The 14,441-nt window shown below is 46.9% G+C and overlaps 1 protein-coding gene across 1 annotated transcript in view; it reads right to left on the bottom strand.

Moving 5' to 3' along the window:
• Nucleotides 1–8,219, bottom strand: part of GULP1 (GULP, engulfment adaptor PTB domain containing 1) — a gene marked incomplete at its 5' end in the record, with an annotated part of 75,010 nt that extends 66,791 nt beyond the window's left edge. The window contains one exon of the mRNA XM_015411416.1: nucleotides 8,148–8,219. Coding sequence (XP_015266902.1) covers nucleotides 8,148–8,219 — 72 coding nt within the window. The remainder of the gene's footprint in view (nucleotides 1–8,147) is intronic.
• Between the last annotated feature and the right edge of the window lie 6,222 nt (nucleotides 8,220–14,441).

The following is a 14,441-nucleotide window of genomic DNA, read 5'->3' as shown; positions in this document are numbered from 1 at the left end:
TGATGCTCTGTATTATTGGTGCTGGGGGGGGGGCAACAGTGGGAGGGCTTCTAGTGTCCTGGCTCCACTGCTGGACCTCCTGATGGCCCCTGGTATTTTTGGCCACTGTGTGACACAGAGTGTTGGACCGGATGGGCCTCTGGCCTGATCCAGCATGGGCTTCACTTATGTTCTTATGTTCATGCACAGGACCTGTTTTTAGAAATTTCGGAAAGGGGCAATAAAATGGACAGTTAAGGAATGAATGGCGGTTGAAGAAGTGATAGTTGAGAGAATGACGGACATGTCTTGCACGAGCTAGGCTTCGAGAGAATAAAGTTACGGACTCCAGGAAATCAGACACAGAAAGTTCCTCCCCCCCCCCCACTAAAAGGCAGTACTAAAGAGAATATGTTAACAGTTTAGACTGTGGTAAGAATACTGAGATACAAGCATGGACGGCTTCAAGAGGGAGTTGGATAAGCATATGGAGCAGAGGTCCATCAGTGGCTATTAGCCACGAGGTATAGATAGGGACTCTCAGTCTGGGGCAAGTGATGCTCTGTCTTCTTGGTGCTTGGCGGGGAGGGGTCAACAGTGGGAGGGCTTCTGGTGTCCTGGACTCACTGCTGGACCTCCTGATGGCACCTGGTATTTTTGGCCACTGTGTGACTGAGTGTTGGACTAGATGGGCCATTGGCCTGACCCAACATTGGCTTCTCTTATGTTTTTATCTGAAATATCCAGAAATACAAGTCCATATATTCATAAATGCACACTGAGATAATAATATATACACTGAGATGGTAACACACACAAGACATGACAAAGTTTTGCCCTTCCTGAAAAATAGTTCATCTATTCCCCAAAAAAGATAAGAAATGTAAAGATGCCATTTTATGTCCTTCACCAGGAGGGAAAAGAGTAACCACCACCAGCGAAAAGTTGTCTCAGTTTGGGAATTAGGGTAGACCCGCAGAGGTTCGTTACAAAATGCTCTGAGGACCCAAGATTTAGATATGCTTTTTGGTTGGGATCCCAGAAAATTTCACTTCAGGAACAAGAACAAAGCATTCGAGTGGAATATTTTAGAAAGTGTTTATATAACGAGCAAAATAAATTTCCCTCGATGCCCCAGACATCCTTGACTCCTTTGGTAATTATGACTTATATTCTCCTCGCCTCTAATACGGACACAAAGTGAAGAGAATGCAATTCCAAGTAAAAACAATAATCCAAGCGTGAGGGCCCCGCATAAGAACGTTGATAAAGAAACCAGGATGTATCTATTTAGTAATCTAAACATCCGCAGGCGGAACATAATCACTCAGTACTGACAACAGAGACAGCAATTAAAACCTGGGAGAGTAAAAAGAATGGGAGAATTAACTTTGCCAAGACCACTTGTTTTGACTGTAGAACATTAGCTCCACCTAATGGTAAAAACCAAGCTTCGTAGAGTTGTTCACTGCAGTCTTACGTATTGGTATCATTGGGGGAGGCCAATGGGGGAAACAGACATTAATCAATCCTATGTCAGAGGTTTCATCCTGGAACCAAATTATCAAGGAGCTTCTCAACCGGGCACAACTTCAAGGTGGCTCAAAGAACTAGGATCCATTTGAGGTAGAGTTGCCCACAGTAGACCAAGCAACACTTTAATGAATGCAAGCCATCTCCAGTGCCACAGTTATTTCCCAATAGGTACTCAACTATTTGATGCAACAAGCTCTTGAATTTGAATATGGAATTCACTGCCACAGGAAGTGGTGGCGGCTACAAGCATGGACGGCTTCAAAAGGGAATTAGATAGGCATATGGAGCAGAGGTCCATCAGTGGCTATTAGCCACAAGGTATAGATAGGGGCTCTGGGGCAAGTGATGCTCTGTCTTCTTGGTGCTTGGGGGGGGGGGCAACAGTGGGAGGTCTTCTAATGTCCTGGCCCCTGATGGCACCTGGTATTTTTGGCCACTGTGTGACAGAGTGTTGGACTAGATGGGCCTTTGGCCTGATCCAACATTGACGTCTCTGATGTTCTTATGTTGGGTCATAAGCCAAACTACAAGGCAACATTAAATATATATATAAGTTTCTATTGACTCAAAAGATGGTATAGTTTCTCCACCATCTACAGCACCCTTTGTGCTGGAGCGATCAGATATCTGGAAACATGCGGTGTCAACTGTAGCTTCCACAAAATACGGACGTCTCCGGTGTTGGGAAACCCGGTGGTGACACCGGGGGGCAATGACTGGAGTGCGCGATTCCTACTCCGATGTCTGGATGCACTTTTTTAAACCAGCGGGGAGAAATGGGGGACACCGGATCAAGACGCCCGTCTGATCGCACCCTTAGATAAGACTCCCAGTGTTTGCCAACCACATGTTTTATCTCACCCACATCTTTTTGCATGGAACGTCAATGTTCTAACCATTTACTCCAAGACAAGCCACACTAGGCTTAGGAAACAACACATTTCTCCTTTGTTCCACGATGAACCAACCAAAAGGGACCTTTGTAATAACATTATTTGCACACCACACCAATCTGAACAGCTGGTATCTTTCGGGTTCTGCACAACAGTGAGACTCCCCTGCATGAGCACCTGTGTTATGTACGCGGACGGCCACCAGGGGTCCGTGGCTAAAGCAGGAGCTTGGTCCCCAAACACAAAGGGGACCTTGGATCCTAGTCCGCCTCGAGCCCAACAATAGAACCTTGGCGGGAAATTCAAACCCTCCAATGGGATATAGGGGTGCCGGGTGGGAGTGTATATAGTTGGCCTTGCAGGGCCATTTTCTTTAGTCTTGTGGTGAAGTACAATAGACGCGTCTGAATGCACGTCGTGGTCCGAGTCTTCCATGCGGCAAACCCAGTACTTTACAACCTGCCCCCAAAGTCTCAGTACCTTTTAAAAGTCACACTAAAGGGAATGGCAAACCACCTCTGAACGCCTCGTGCCTCGAAACCCCCATGGGACCGTCGTAAGTTGGCTGCGACTTGATGGAACTTTGCACCGCCACCAAAGCTTTTTACTTCATCTCTCTTTCCATGGTTCGGGTAAACTTGGCAGGACAACAGGAGTGTTTTAGCTCAAGTGTTTTAACAAGCCTGACACCTCCCGTAGCGCTTGTGGCTCAGACAAATGCTGATAGCAAAGGCAGACACGTTAAAAAATATATCTTACGTGCCAGATGTGATTTTTGGCTAGGCAATGGTAACTGCTTTTCCCGCTTCCCACAAGCAACTTAAGCACCAATTAGATTCAAAATGATCATTAACCCCCCCCCCCCCAATATTTTATATGGCTCTAATTTTAATGTAAAAATATGAAAGTATAATACAGGATGGATCCTATCATGGCCTCTTATGCTGTGAGGTATCACAGATTTGTGATCCTGTTTCCCCCTTCAGCTGAAAATCTCTGGGCAGGAATAAAAACTAGACTGGATGGCCGACACCGCCTTGTTTCAACATCTGAGCCAAGGCATGGCAAGTGAGCATTTAGGGGTCGTTTATAGACTTTATATGCCCTGAAGGCCTGTTAATGACCTTGGCCGTCTGGGAGAACGAAGGCAGCAAAACACAACCTTCCCTGTCAATTCCTCAGTGAAATCCCAGGAGACACATGTCAGAGGTCTGGCCTTGTGGCTCTGTCGTACACAACGTTCTTCCCAGCCAACCTCAAATCTCAACAGAATGCAAATTACGAGTCGTGCATAACGCAACATTTGAAGCACATGATGAGGTTTCTTATTAAAGTTCTGAGGAATGGCTAGAGAAACAAAAGAGCTTTCCTAAGGATAGTGAACTAGAGATGGGAGCTCACTCCATCATGCGGCACCCGGGTTTCGAACTGCTGAACTACTGACCTTCCACAGCCTGCAGTTCAGCTTCTTAACCACTTGAGCCACCCAGCAGTTCGGAAGCAAGAAATTGCAAGTAGATAAATAGGTACCACTTTGGTGGGAAGGTAACAGCGTTCCGTGCGCCGTGGTGTTTAGTCATGCCGGCCACATGACCACGGAAACGTCTTCGGACAGCGCTGGCTCTTCGGCTTGGAAACGGAGATGAGCACCGCAACCCTAGAGTCGGATTCGACTGGCTTTCGAGCAAGGGAAACCTTTTTAAGGATAGTGAATGCTTTTCCACAGAATGGGTTTCCACACCTCCCACATATTGTGTACAAAGCCATATTGCCCTCAGTGGAATCTGAACAAATTGAGGGGAATTAGGATTACAGACAGATGACAAGATACAGACGGATGACAAGATATAGCACAGAATGGCACTTGAGGGTATATAGCAGAAGCCCTGTTCACAAGTTACATGGAATGTGCGTATGATGTCTGCACTGTACTCTTTACTGTTCTTTGTATGTGCATTGGATAATATTAAAGTCAACAGCTAGTGTGATACAACCCCCCCCCCCATTAATTCAAGCATAGGTTCCCAGTTTCATCCATAAAGTGAACCCGTGATGAGTGTTCCCTCTAAGCTGAGTTAGTGTGAGCGAGCTCACAGTTTTTTAGCCTCCGGCTCACACATTTGGCCACCCAATGAGAAGGGAGCACTCACTGGAGAAGACCCTGATGCTGGGAAAGACTGAAGGTCAAAGAAGACAAGGACGGCAAAGGATGAGATGGTTAGACAGCGTCATAGATGCAACGAACATGAAATTGAGCCAACTTCAGAGGACGGCAGAAGACAGGAGGGCCTGGCGTGATCTGGTCCATGGGGTTGCAAAGAGTCGGACTTGACTGTGCGACTGAACAACAACAACACACATTTTTGTCTCAGCTCAGGAAGGATGGCTCCAGATCAAACTAATTGATGCAGCAGCCAAATCGCTCACTCACAACTTTAATGCCAGGAGCTCACAAAGTAGAATTTTTGCTCACAGGACTCCACAGGCTTAGAGGGATCATTGCCCACGATGGCTTTTTCTTACAGACAGACAGGATGTACATGTGTTCACGGCAACACGTGAACATGGCTATTGTGGAAAGTAAGCAAGGGGAGCAACCAAAGATGGTACAGTTGGCATTATTAGGCCCTGTAACAGTACTGCATGAGTACCGATGGGGACAGAGCTTGTTGCCAGGCCTGGTCTCTTTCTGTTTATAATATTCTTCTTTGCAACCTCTCAAACTTATGTCTGCCAAGCTGGTCCAAAGCCACAGTGGGGCTATTGGGGGCTGCGCCCCCTTCCTTAAAGGTCCAGCCCCACAAAGATTTTTTTGAGGAGAAGATTTTGTTGGGAAGATTTTTGAGAATAATGGGGGGGAGGGCCACACGTAAGGCCTCCCCACTCCTTCCCAAAAGCATTTAAAGGCCCCCCAGTCCTTCCCAAAAGCATTTAAATGACCCTTGGGGGGCAACAGTGGGAGGGCTTCTAGTGTTCTGGCCACACTGCTGGACCTCCTGGTGGCACCTGGTATTTTTGGCCACTGTGTGACACAGAGTGTTGGACTGGATGGGCCATTGGCCTGATCCAACATTGGCTTCTCTTATGTTCTTATGTCTGGGGCAAGGGATGCTCTGTATTCTTGGTGCTTGGGGGGGGGCAACAGTGGGAGGGCTTCTAGTGTCCTGGCCCCACTGGTGGACCTCCTGATGGCACCTGCTATTTCTGGCCACTGTGTGACACAGAGTGTTGGACTGGATGGGCCTTTGGCCTGATCCAACATTGGCTTCTCTTATGTTCTCTCCCCTCCCTCCTGCAAGATTTAAAGGGCCCTCCAGCTGATCAGCGGGCCACATACTCCCCACCAATCAGCTGAAGGGCCCTTTAAATCTTGCAGGGGAGGGAGAGGGGTGGCCGCCGGCGGTTGGCCTTGGGGGCGGATTGGAGCTGACATAAAAATGGCAGTCCCACCCAATTTTTTTTTTGCCCCACAAGCCATAAAATCCTGGGTACGGGCCTGCTGCCAAGTGAAGACTCACCTCATCCACCTGATAAGCCCATGGAATTTATATTGGAATATAGACCAACTAATAGATAACAACAAAACTTTCATTTATATTTTTGATTAACGTGACTACCTCCTTGGGACTAGCACAGTGCGCAATACAGATGTAATTTTCTCCCTTGTGCAGTGACTGCCACGTTAATGCTTAGTCTAGGGTTGCCAAGTCCCTGCTGGCTACCACTGGGGGATGGGGGGGGGGATAAGGTTGGCAGATCCAAGTCGGGAAACTTCTGAAGATTTGGGGGGTGGAGCCTGGGGAGGACAGGGACCTCAGCGGGGTCTAATGCCCCAGAGTCCACCCCCCAAAGTAGCCATTTTCTCCAGGGGGACTGATCTCTGTAGTCTGGGGATCAGACGTAATCCCGGGTGATTCCCCAGGTTTCACTTGGAGGTCGGCATCCCTAACTTAGATGTATAGAGACTAGAATTAAGAATATTTAAGGAGGTCGCCGTGATCTTATTGCCCCACTCCAAGTTCTTTAAGCACATAACTGTGAAATGAAAACATAAATTCATACAATTGCTTAGTAGAGATGTGAAGGCCCGGAAAAAAACTGGAAAAATTCGGGAAAAAAACGTTTTTTTCCCGTTTTTTTCCTGAAGCCTTTTTTGTTTTTTTCCGAAAAATTTGAAAAAATTGAAAAAAGAAAAGAAAAGAAAAAAATTGATTATGGAACGTTTTATTTTAACATGATGAATAAAATATTTTAAGACCAGGTGTTCAAATATTTTCCAAATCATTTCTTATATATCGCACCTCATATATATATATATATATATATTGGTATTCTGTAATAATTGTTTGGATACACTATATTTTTAATATGCTAGTTGTGATAATTTCATGCCAAATAAAAATGTCCATAGTAATATTTTATGTTCCTAAAGTAACAGAATGACTTTCAAACTAGAAAGGACAAAAGAAATTTTTCCGAAAATTTCTGTTTCCCCCCGGAAAAAAAAAAAACGGAAAAAAACCGGGTTTTTTTTCGAGCTTCAAAATTTCCAGAAATTTTACATCTCTAGCTTAGGGTGGTCATTATTAGTAGAAAAGAGCCAGAGTCCAGTAGCACCTTAAAGGTAAAGGTTCCCTTGCTCGAAAGCCAGTCGAGTCCGACTCTAGGGTTGCAGTGCTCATCTCCGTTTCAAAGCCGAAGAGCCAGCGCTGTCCAAAGACGTTTCCGTGGTCATGTGGCCGGCATGACTAAACACCAAGGCGCACGGAACGCTGTTACCTTCCCACCGAAGTGGTACCCATTTATCTACTTGCAATTTCTTGCTTTCGAACTGCTAGGTTGGCAGGAGCTGGAACTAGAGACGGGAGCTCACTCCGTCATGCGGCAACCCGGGTCTCGAACTGCTGAACTACCGACCTTCCACAGCCTGCAGTGTCTTAACCACTTGAGCCACCGCAGCGCCTTAAAAACTGACAAAACTTGTGACAGGGTGGGAGCTTTCAGGGGTCACTGCTCACAGACATCTGAAGAAGTGAGCAGTGGCTCACAAAAGCTCATATCCTGCCACAGGTTTTGTTAGTCTTTAAAGTGCTACTGGACTCTTGCTCTTTTCTATTGTTACAGGAAGGAGGAGGATATTGGACTGATACCCCACCCTTCACTACCCAAAGGAGTCTCAGAGAGACTTACAATCTCCTTTCCCTTCCCCTCCCCACCACAGACACCCTGTGAGGTAGGTGGGGCTGAGAGAGCTCTGACTGAGGACTGCTCTTTTCAAGAACACCTCTGACAGAACTATGGCTTGCCCAAGGTCATCCAGCAGTTGCGAGTGGAGGAGTGGGGAATCCAACCCGGTTCTCCCAGATTAGAGTCCATGCACTTAATCATTACACCAAACTGGCTCCCCAAAGAGTGCCTGTATCTAAACAAGATGCAAGAATCCAACCCCAGAACATGAAGAGATAACCCTGCCGTTGCTTATCTGTAATGTTACAGCTACAACAGCACCATTATGTTTATGAAAGTATTCGCTTTGAGTTTCCAGTTGGTATTAATTTTACATCCTGAAGCAAAGCCCAGTGTCTTATATTAAATCATTCTGTGACAAAAACACAATTGATTGAAATCGCAAAAAAAACCCCTTAATTAAAATCATGCTAACGGAGCTCCCCAAATATGTTTGGAACAGATCAATCATCGCTTGCTTTGCGTATGCAACATTTGAAAAGGGATTCTTACCTTCAGCTTCCTAACGGCATCTCTCACGACTTCGGTGCCTTTGGGCTGTTCCACTTCCGTACTGCCAAGAAACTAAACACATTGCAATTTGTGAGAAAGGGAACGAAAACGAGTTAAGGGATTTTGTTTTTTTAAAAAATAAAATGCCTTTAAAATAACCAATCAGCATTTTATTTGCCAACAGTAAATCTCTGTAGAATTGCTTAGTGTGGAGAAACGGAAACGCCATCTATCAGATTAAGCAAAAACATATTTCATTTGTTTGAAAGACTGCTTCACAGCTGCTGTAGCCTGGTCTTCATTTCCCATAATTAAAATAAACTGCCACCCTCTACCATTGCTGTCTTAGAGATGCTGCAACTTTTTAGGAATGGAGGAATTAGCAACAGCTGACAAACCTATTTTTTGGTATGTGTGCAAAGTGTCGTTAAGTCACAACAGGCATTATTATTATTATTATTATTATTATTTATTATTATTATTATTATTACCATCTATTAATCGCCCTATCCCAGCTTATGCCGGGCTCTGGGCGATGCACAAGAGAGGCATAGCGCCGTAAAACAGAATACAAATTTAAAAATCCAATACGGTCAATAAAAATAAAACCAGGATAAAATCCCAGATGATGATTTACAGTTTTCCCTTTCTGCACTACCTGGCTATACGGTGGGAGGGCGTAGAACTTAACAAAATACACATATAGGAAAGAGAAGGAAAAGGGGGGAAGGGTGCCAGCCAATGTAATCAACCTTCGCTGTCCTCAACCAAAAGCCTGGCGGAACATCTCTGCCTTACGGGCCCTGCGGGATTGCGTAAGATCCCGCAGGGCCCTGGTGTCATCCGGCAGAGAGTTCCACCAGGTCAGGGCCAGGACTGAAAAGGCCCTGGCCCTGGTCGAGGACAGCCGGACGTTTTGGGGGGCCTGGGATCACCAGCAAGTTATTATCAGTGGAGCGCAAAGCTCTTCCAGGGACATATGGAGACCCCGTAGCGTTCTCAAGACTAGGGAACGACAGAGGTGGAGAGGTGGTTGGCCATGGCCTGCCTCTGCACAGCAACCCTGGTGGCCCCTCGGGGGTCTCCCATCCAAGTACTAGCCAGGGCCGACCCTGCTTAGCTTCTGAGATCTGGCGAGATCAGGCTAGCCTGGGCCATCCGGGTCAAGGCAAAGACAAATAGGTAGTTGGCCATCACCTGTCTCTGCATAGAGACCCCGGGCTTCCTTGGCGGTCTCCCATCCAAGTACTAACCAGGGCCGACCCTGCTTAGCTTCTGAGATCTGGCGAGATCAGGCTAGCCTGGGCCATCAAAGTCAGGGTGAAATTATCCCCCCCCCATAAAAACCAGGTTGTGCCATATGCGGGGTGGCTTTGTAATAGACCACGGAAAGTCTGGGGAACGATATCAGATGCGGTATCTGAAATATCCAGACATTAGTTTACCTTTCAGAGCCGACGTTTTTCTTACTGAGTTATATGAAAACTGTCCATATGTCTACGCAAGCGGTGGTGTTAAATTTGCTTGCCATGGCAAGACTAACTCTGGCCAGTGTTGAAAGACAAACCACAATCCTAGCAAAACAGATAGGTTAGGACAGGGGTGTCGAACTCGTTTGTTAAGAGGGCCGGATCTGACACAAACGAGACCTTGTTGGGCTGGGCCGTGTGTGTCATAAAATGTAGTGCCGTTTTATAAAGGACACAAACACAAGGGTGTTTTTTTTTAACGTAAAATAGCACTCTTGCAATATTTTGAAGAGAAAATAGCACTCCGGAGCATGACAGAAAAGGGGGGGGGGCTGGCGTGGTCCATGGGGTCGCGAAGAGTCGGACTCGACTGTGCAACGGAACAACAAAATATTTTGTTTATTTAACAGTGTCTGAGAACTGACACGTCTTGCTCTGAATTACTGCATCAAAATGTCTGTGCTGTTGCAATCCTGAGTATGCTGTTCAAGTGTGTATCTGTAAGCTGCAAACCTACAATGGCTCAGCAGCAGCAGAACTGGAAGAAGAAGCAGAAGACAGCCAGTTCCACTGCGGGCCTGTTAGAAGCCCTCCGGGGGCGTCATCCGGCCCCCGGGCCACATGTTTGACGCCACTGGGTTAGGAGGTCTGTTTGCTGCCATTCACAGGTCTTACCCACTGCTTTAACCCAACCTTAGCTATACTTATCGCTCAGTTACTTATGCATCTTGACTCTAACTAGCCTTTCCTGGCAACTAACCCCTCCACCTTCTCTCTACCTATCTGTAAGGCTTGAAGAGAACTGTTTCACTGTTTCTGAAGAAGCCTGCATGCACACAAGATTGTGTACCCAGACTTAAACTTTGTTGGTCTGACAGGTGCTACTGGACTCAAACTTTGATCTGTTGCTTCGGATGAACACGGCGACCCACCTGAATCTGGTCAGGAAGGGTCTGAGAGATTATTAGAATGGTGAAATGAGCAGCATCAAAGCATAATAAGGTCATTAGCTGTTGTAGATTTTCCGGGTTGTATGGCTGTGGTCTTGGCATTGTAGGACCTGACATTTCGTCAGAAACAATCCATATACAAAAGAACCTCCTCAGGAAAGCTCCTCCATTAGCATGTTCACGGCCTGGGGAACTCCGACAAGATAATGACTCAGCCGTACCCCCACCTTCCTGAGTAGATATAAATTACCTGCCTACCATGTTTCTTCTCACCTTGACACAGAGAGGACTCCGTCTTTCTGTGTTATACCTCTGAGGATGCCAATCACAGCTAATGGCGAAACATCAGGTCCTACAATGCCAAGACCACGGCCAGGCAACCCGGAAAATCTACAACAGCTAATGAACTCTGGCCGTGAAAGCTTTTGACAACATATCATAAGGTCACATTCTGGAAAACTAGGTGGCAATTTCCACCGTTGCTATACAGAAAAAGAGTTGGTATGTAGATGAATCATACTGTGATGTAAAACAGCGTGCTGTGTCAACAGTACAGTACTTGTAAATACTGTGTTTAATGTGCATCAAATATGTCATAATGTACTGTAGTATAGTATTTTTCTAAAATATATACTTTTTAAAAAATCAGGTCATAACCAGTGTTCCCTCTAAGCTGAGTCAGTGTGAGCTAGCTCACAGTTTTTTAGCCTCTGGCTCACACATTTTTGTCTTCGCTCAGGAAGGAGGGCTCCAGAGCAGACTAATTTATGCAGTAGCCAAATTGCTCGCTCACAACTTTAATGCCAGTGGCTCACAAAGTAGAATATTTGCTCACAAGACCCCATAGCTTAGAGGGAACATTGGTCATAACTGAGTTCTGGATGTTCTCCAGCAGCGTCACTTCAAGAACCACAAAACTAACATCCCAGCCCTCGATCTTGCCGTCCTGGCACACAGCGCCAGCACAGCATCATAAATCATGGTGTTGTGCCAGCATTTTCCAGCATAAACACTTGGGATCAAGGTGAAAACTGAAAGGCACTCAATGGTACACACTCCCTGGCTTGCAGCCCTGCTGACTCCAGTCAGAATCTTAATGCTTCACTTACATGTGCAGTTTGAATCATAGAGTCAGAAGGGACCTCCAGGGTCATCTAGTCCAACCCCCTGCACAGTGCAGGACATTCACAAATACCCCCACCCACCCACAGTGACCTCTGTTCCACATCCAGAAGATGACAAAAAAAATCTCCAGGATCTAAAGCCAAACTGGCCTGGAGAAAAATGGCTTCCTGACCCCAAAGTGGCAATCGGCATTTCCCTGGTGTGAGAGCCAGTCTGGTGTAGTGGTTAAGTGCACGGACTCTAATCTGGGAGAACCGGGTTTGATTCCCCACTCCTCCACTTGCACGTGACTGGATGACCTTGGGCAAGCCGTAGTTCTGATAAGAGCTGTTCTTGAAAAAGAGCAGTTTCTGTCAAGAGCTCTCTCAGCCCCGCCTACCACACAGGATCTGTTGTGGGGAGGAGAAGGGAGAGGAGTTTGTAAGCCGCTCTGAGACACCTTTGGGTAGTGAAGGACAGGGTATAAATCCAATTTCTTCTCTTCTTCTCTAAGAAAGGGCCACAAGAACAAAGCACTGAGGCAACCCTTCCTGCCCTCCCTCTCATGACCTGCCCAAGTTCACAGAATCAGCAGTACTGTCAGGTGGCTATCTAGCCATTGTTTGAAAACCTCCAAAGAAGGAGAGCCCGCCACCTCCCGAGGAAGCCTGTTCCACTGAGGAACCGCTCTGTCAGGAAGTCCCTCCTAATGTTTAGCCGAAAACTCTTCTGATTTAATTTCCAACCATTGGTTCTGGCAAAGGCACAAAGAAGAGATGAGTATGCGCAATAGACGAATCAGCATGAACATATGAAGCTGCCCTATGGTGAATCAGACCCTTGGACAATCAGGGTCAATATTGTCTACTCAGACTGACAGCCGCTTTCCAGGGTCTACCACAGAGATCTTTCCCATCACCTACTACTTGGTCCTTTCCAATGAAGATGCTGGGAATTGAACCTGGGACCCTCTGCATGACAAGCAGATGCTCTGCCACTGAACCACAGCCCCACCTGGCAGCTCATTGGTGGCATTCATCTAACGAGTGGCACTGACAGGAAGGCCTGGTGGCTTTCCAAGCACGTACCCAGAGGGTCTGTGGGCATCATGTCGGGTTCTGTCCTGAACTGCATTGCTGCGTGTTCCCCTCGCTCACCCAACATGGAAGCACAGAGAGCTGTACTACACACCGCAGTGTGAAACAAGATGCTATTTTGTCTTCTCTTGGATCTCAAAAGTCAGCCATCACGCCCTGACCTGGATAGCCCAGACAAGCCCGATCTTGTCAGATCTCAGAAGCTAAGCAGGGTCGACTGTGGTTAGTACTTGGATGGGAGACTTCCTTGGAATGCCAAGTCGGGAGGACAGAGGCAGGCTTTATTCAGCCACCTCTCCGAATATCCTCCGGGCCACCCCAGTAGGGGTCAGTCACGAGAGGTCAATGTGACTTCCGGGTGCAGACACACACAAACAACACAAAACAACAAGTCAGCCATCACAGCTGTCCTGCCATTCCTGTCCAACAGTATTAGGGGCGTGAACCAGAGAGAAGCTTTCTGGGTAGAGCAGCGGAGTGCTAACGTTTGCACGCAGAGAACTCTGGCATATGACCCATCTTCATGGCCACTGGGAACAGGTAATTCTATATCCTGCAAGAGATTATTGTAGATGCGGAAGAGGTATTTCTGGATGCGGAAGCCTGTTTCGGCAAACAAGTCCCCACTGGCCTCGTCGGAACCGGTTGGGCAATTCTGCAGCAATGTCTTTGTGACCTGCAAGTTGGCATTGAATTCCCTGGCAACTCCATGAAATGGGAAGAGTTTATCTGTGATCACTTGTTGGTGTTGTTGAAGCAGTAAAGCTGCATGCCCTGGCCTGGATGGGCCAGGCTAGCATGATCACGTCATATTCTGAAAGCTAAGCAGGGCTGGCCGTGGTTAGCACTTGGATGGGAGCTCACCAAAGAAGTCCAGGGTTGCAATGCAGACGCAGGCAATGGCCAGTCATTTTTGTTTGTCTTTTTTTTTGTGAGAATGAAGCTAACACTTGCCTTGACGTGCTAATTTGCTGCTATCCGTCTCTTGAAAGGGCCATCTCTTCCCATATCGTCCAGCCAACCAGGGCTGCTCTCTCTGCTCCTTCAGAGGTAAGGTGGGTGGCAACCACAGACAGGGCTTTCTCAGTGGTGGCAGCACGCTTGAGCAATGCACTTCCCCTTGAGGCTCGCCTGACACCTACATTGCTTTCTTTTAGGCACTGGGTTAAAACATTTCTGTTCCCCCAGGCATTTAACTATGGAATTGATCTTCTAATTGCTATTTTATTTCATTGTTTTATGCTCTTTGTTTTTATGCTGGGCTAGGTGTTTTAAAAAAAATGCTGGTTTTTTTATTGTTTCATTTTTGTTATTTTTATTTTGTAAGCCACCCTGGGCAGATTCCTGAAGATACAACACAATTTTTAACCAACGGAAAATGAACTTTTGACAACCCCCGAAACAGTAGGAAATGGATATACTGTCAAACTTGTTGAAGGACAGAAGCAGGGGTCATTTCCTGCAGGAACGCACAGGAGCGGAGCTCCGTCAGTAAAGAGCCCAGGGGGCGGGCACATGCAACAAGCCCCACCCCCCTGCTCCCAGCAGCCCTCAGTCAGAGCAAGAAGCAGGGAAAGTGCAGAACCCCCCCCCCCCCGGCCCACCGGCCCAAAACAGTCCAGTGGCACCTTTAAGACCACGTTTTATTCAGGTCTAAGCTCTCCCTCCTCTGCG

Source organism: Gekko japonicus, unplaced genomic scaffold, assembly GCF_001447785.1.
Source record: "Gekko japonicus isolate JY-2015 unplaced genomic scaffold, Gekko_japonicus_V1.1 scaffold3346, whole genome shotgun sequence".
In the NCBI taxonomy this organism is placed as follows: domain Eukaryota; kingdom Metazoa; phylum Chordata; class Lepidosauria; order Squamata; family Gekkonidae; genus Gekko; species Gekko japonicus.
This window is presented reverse-complemented; position numbering and strand designations above follow the sequence as displayed.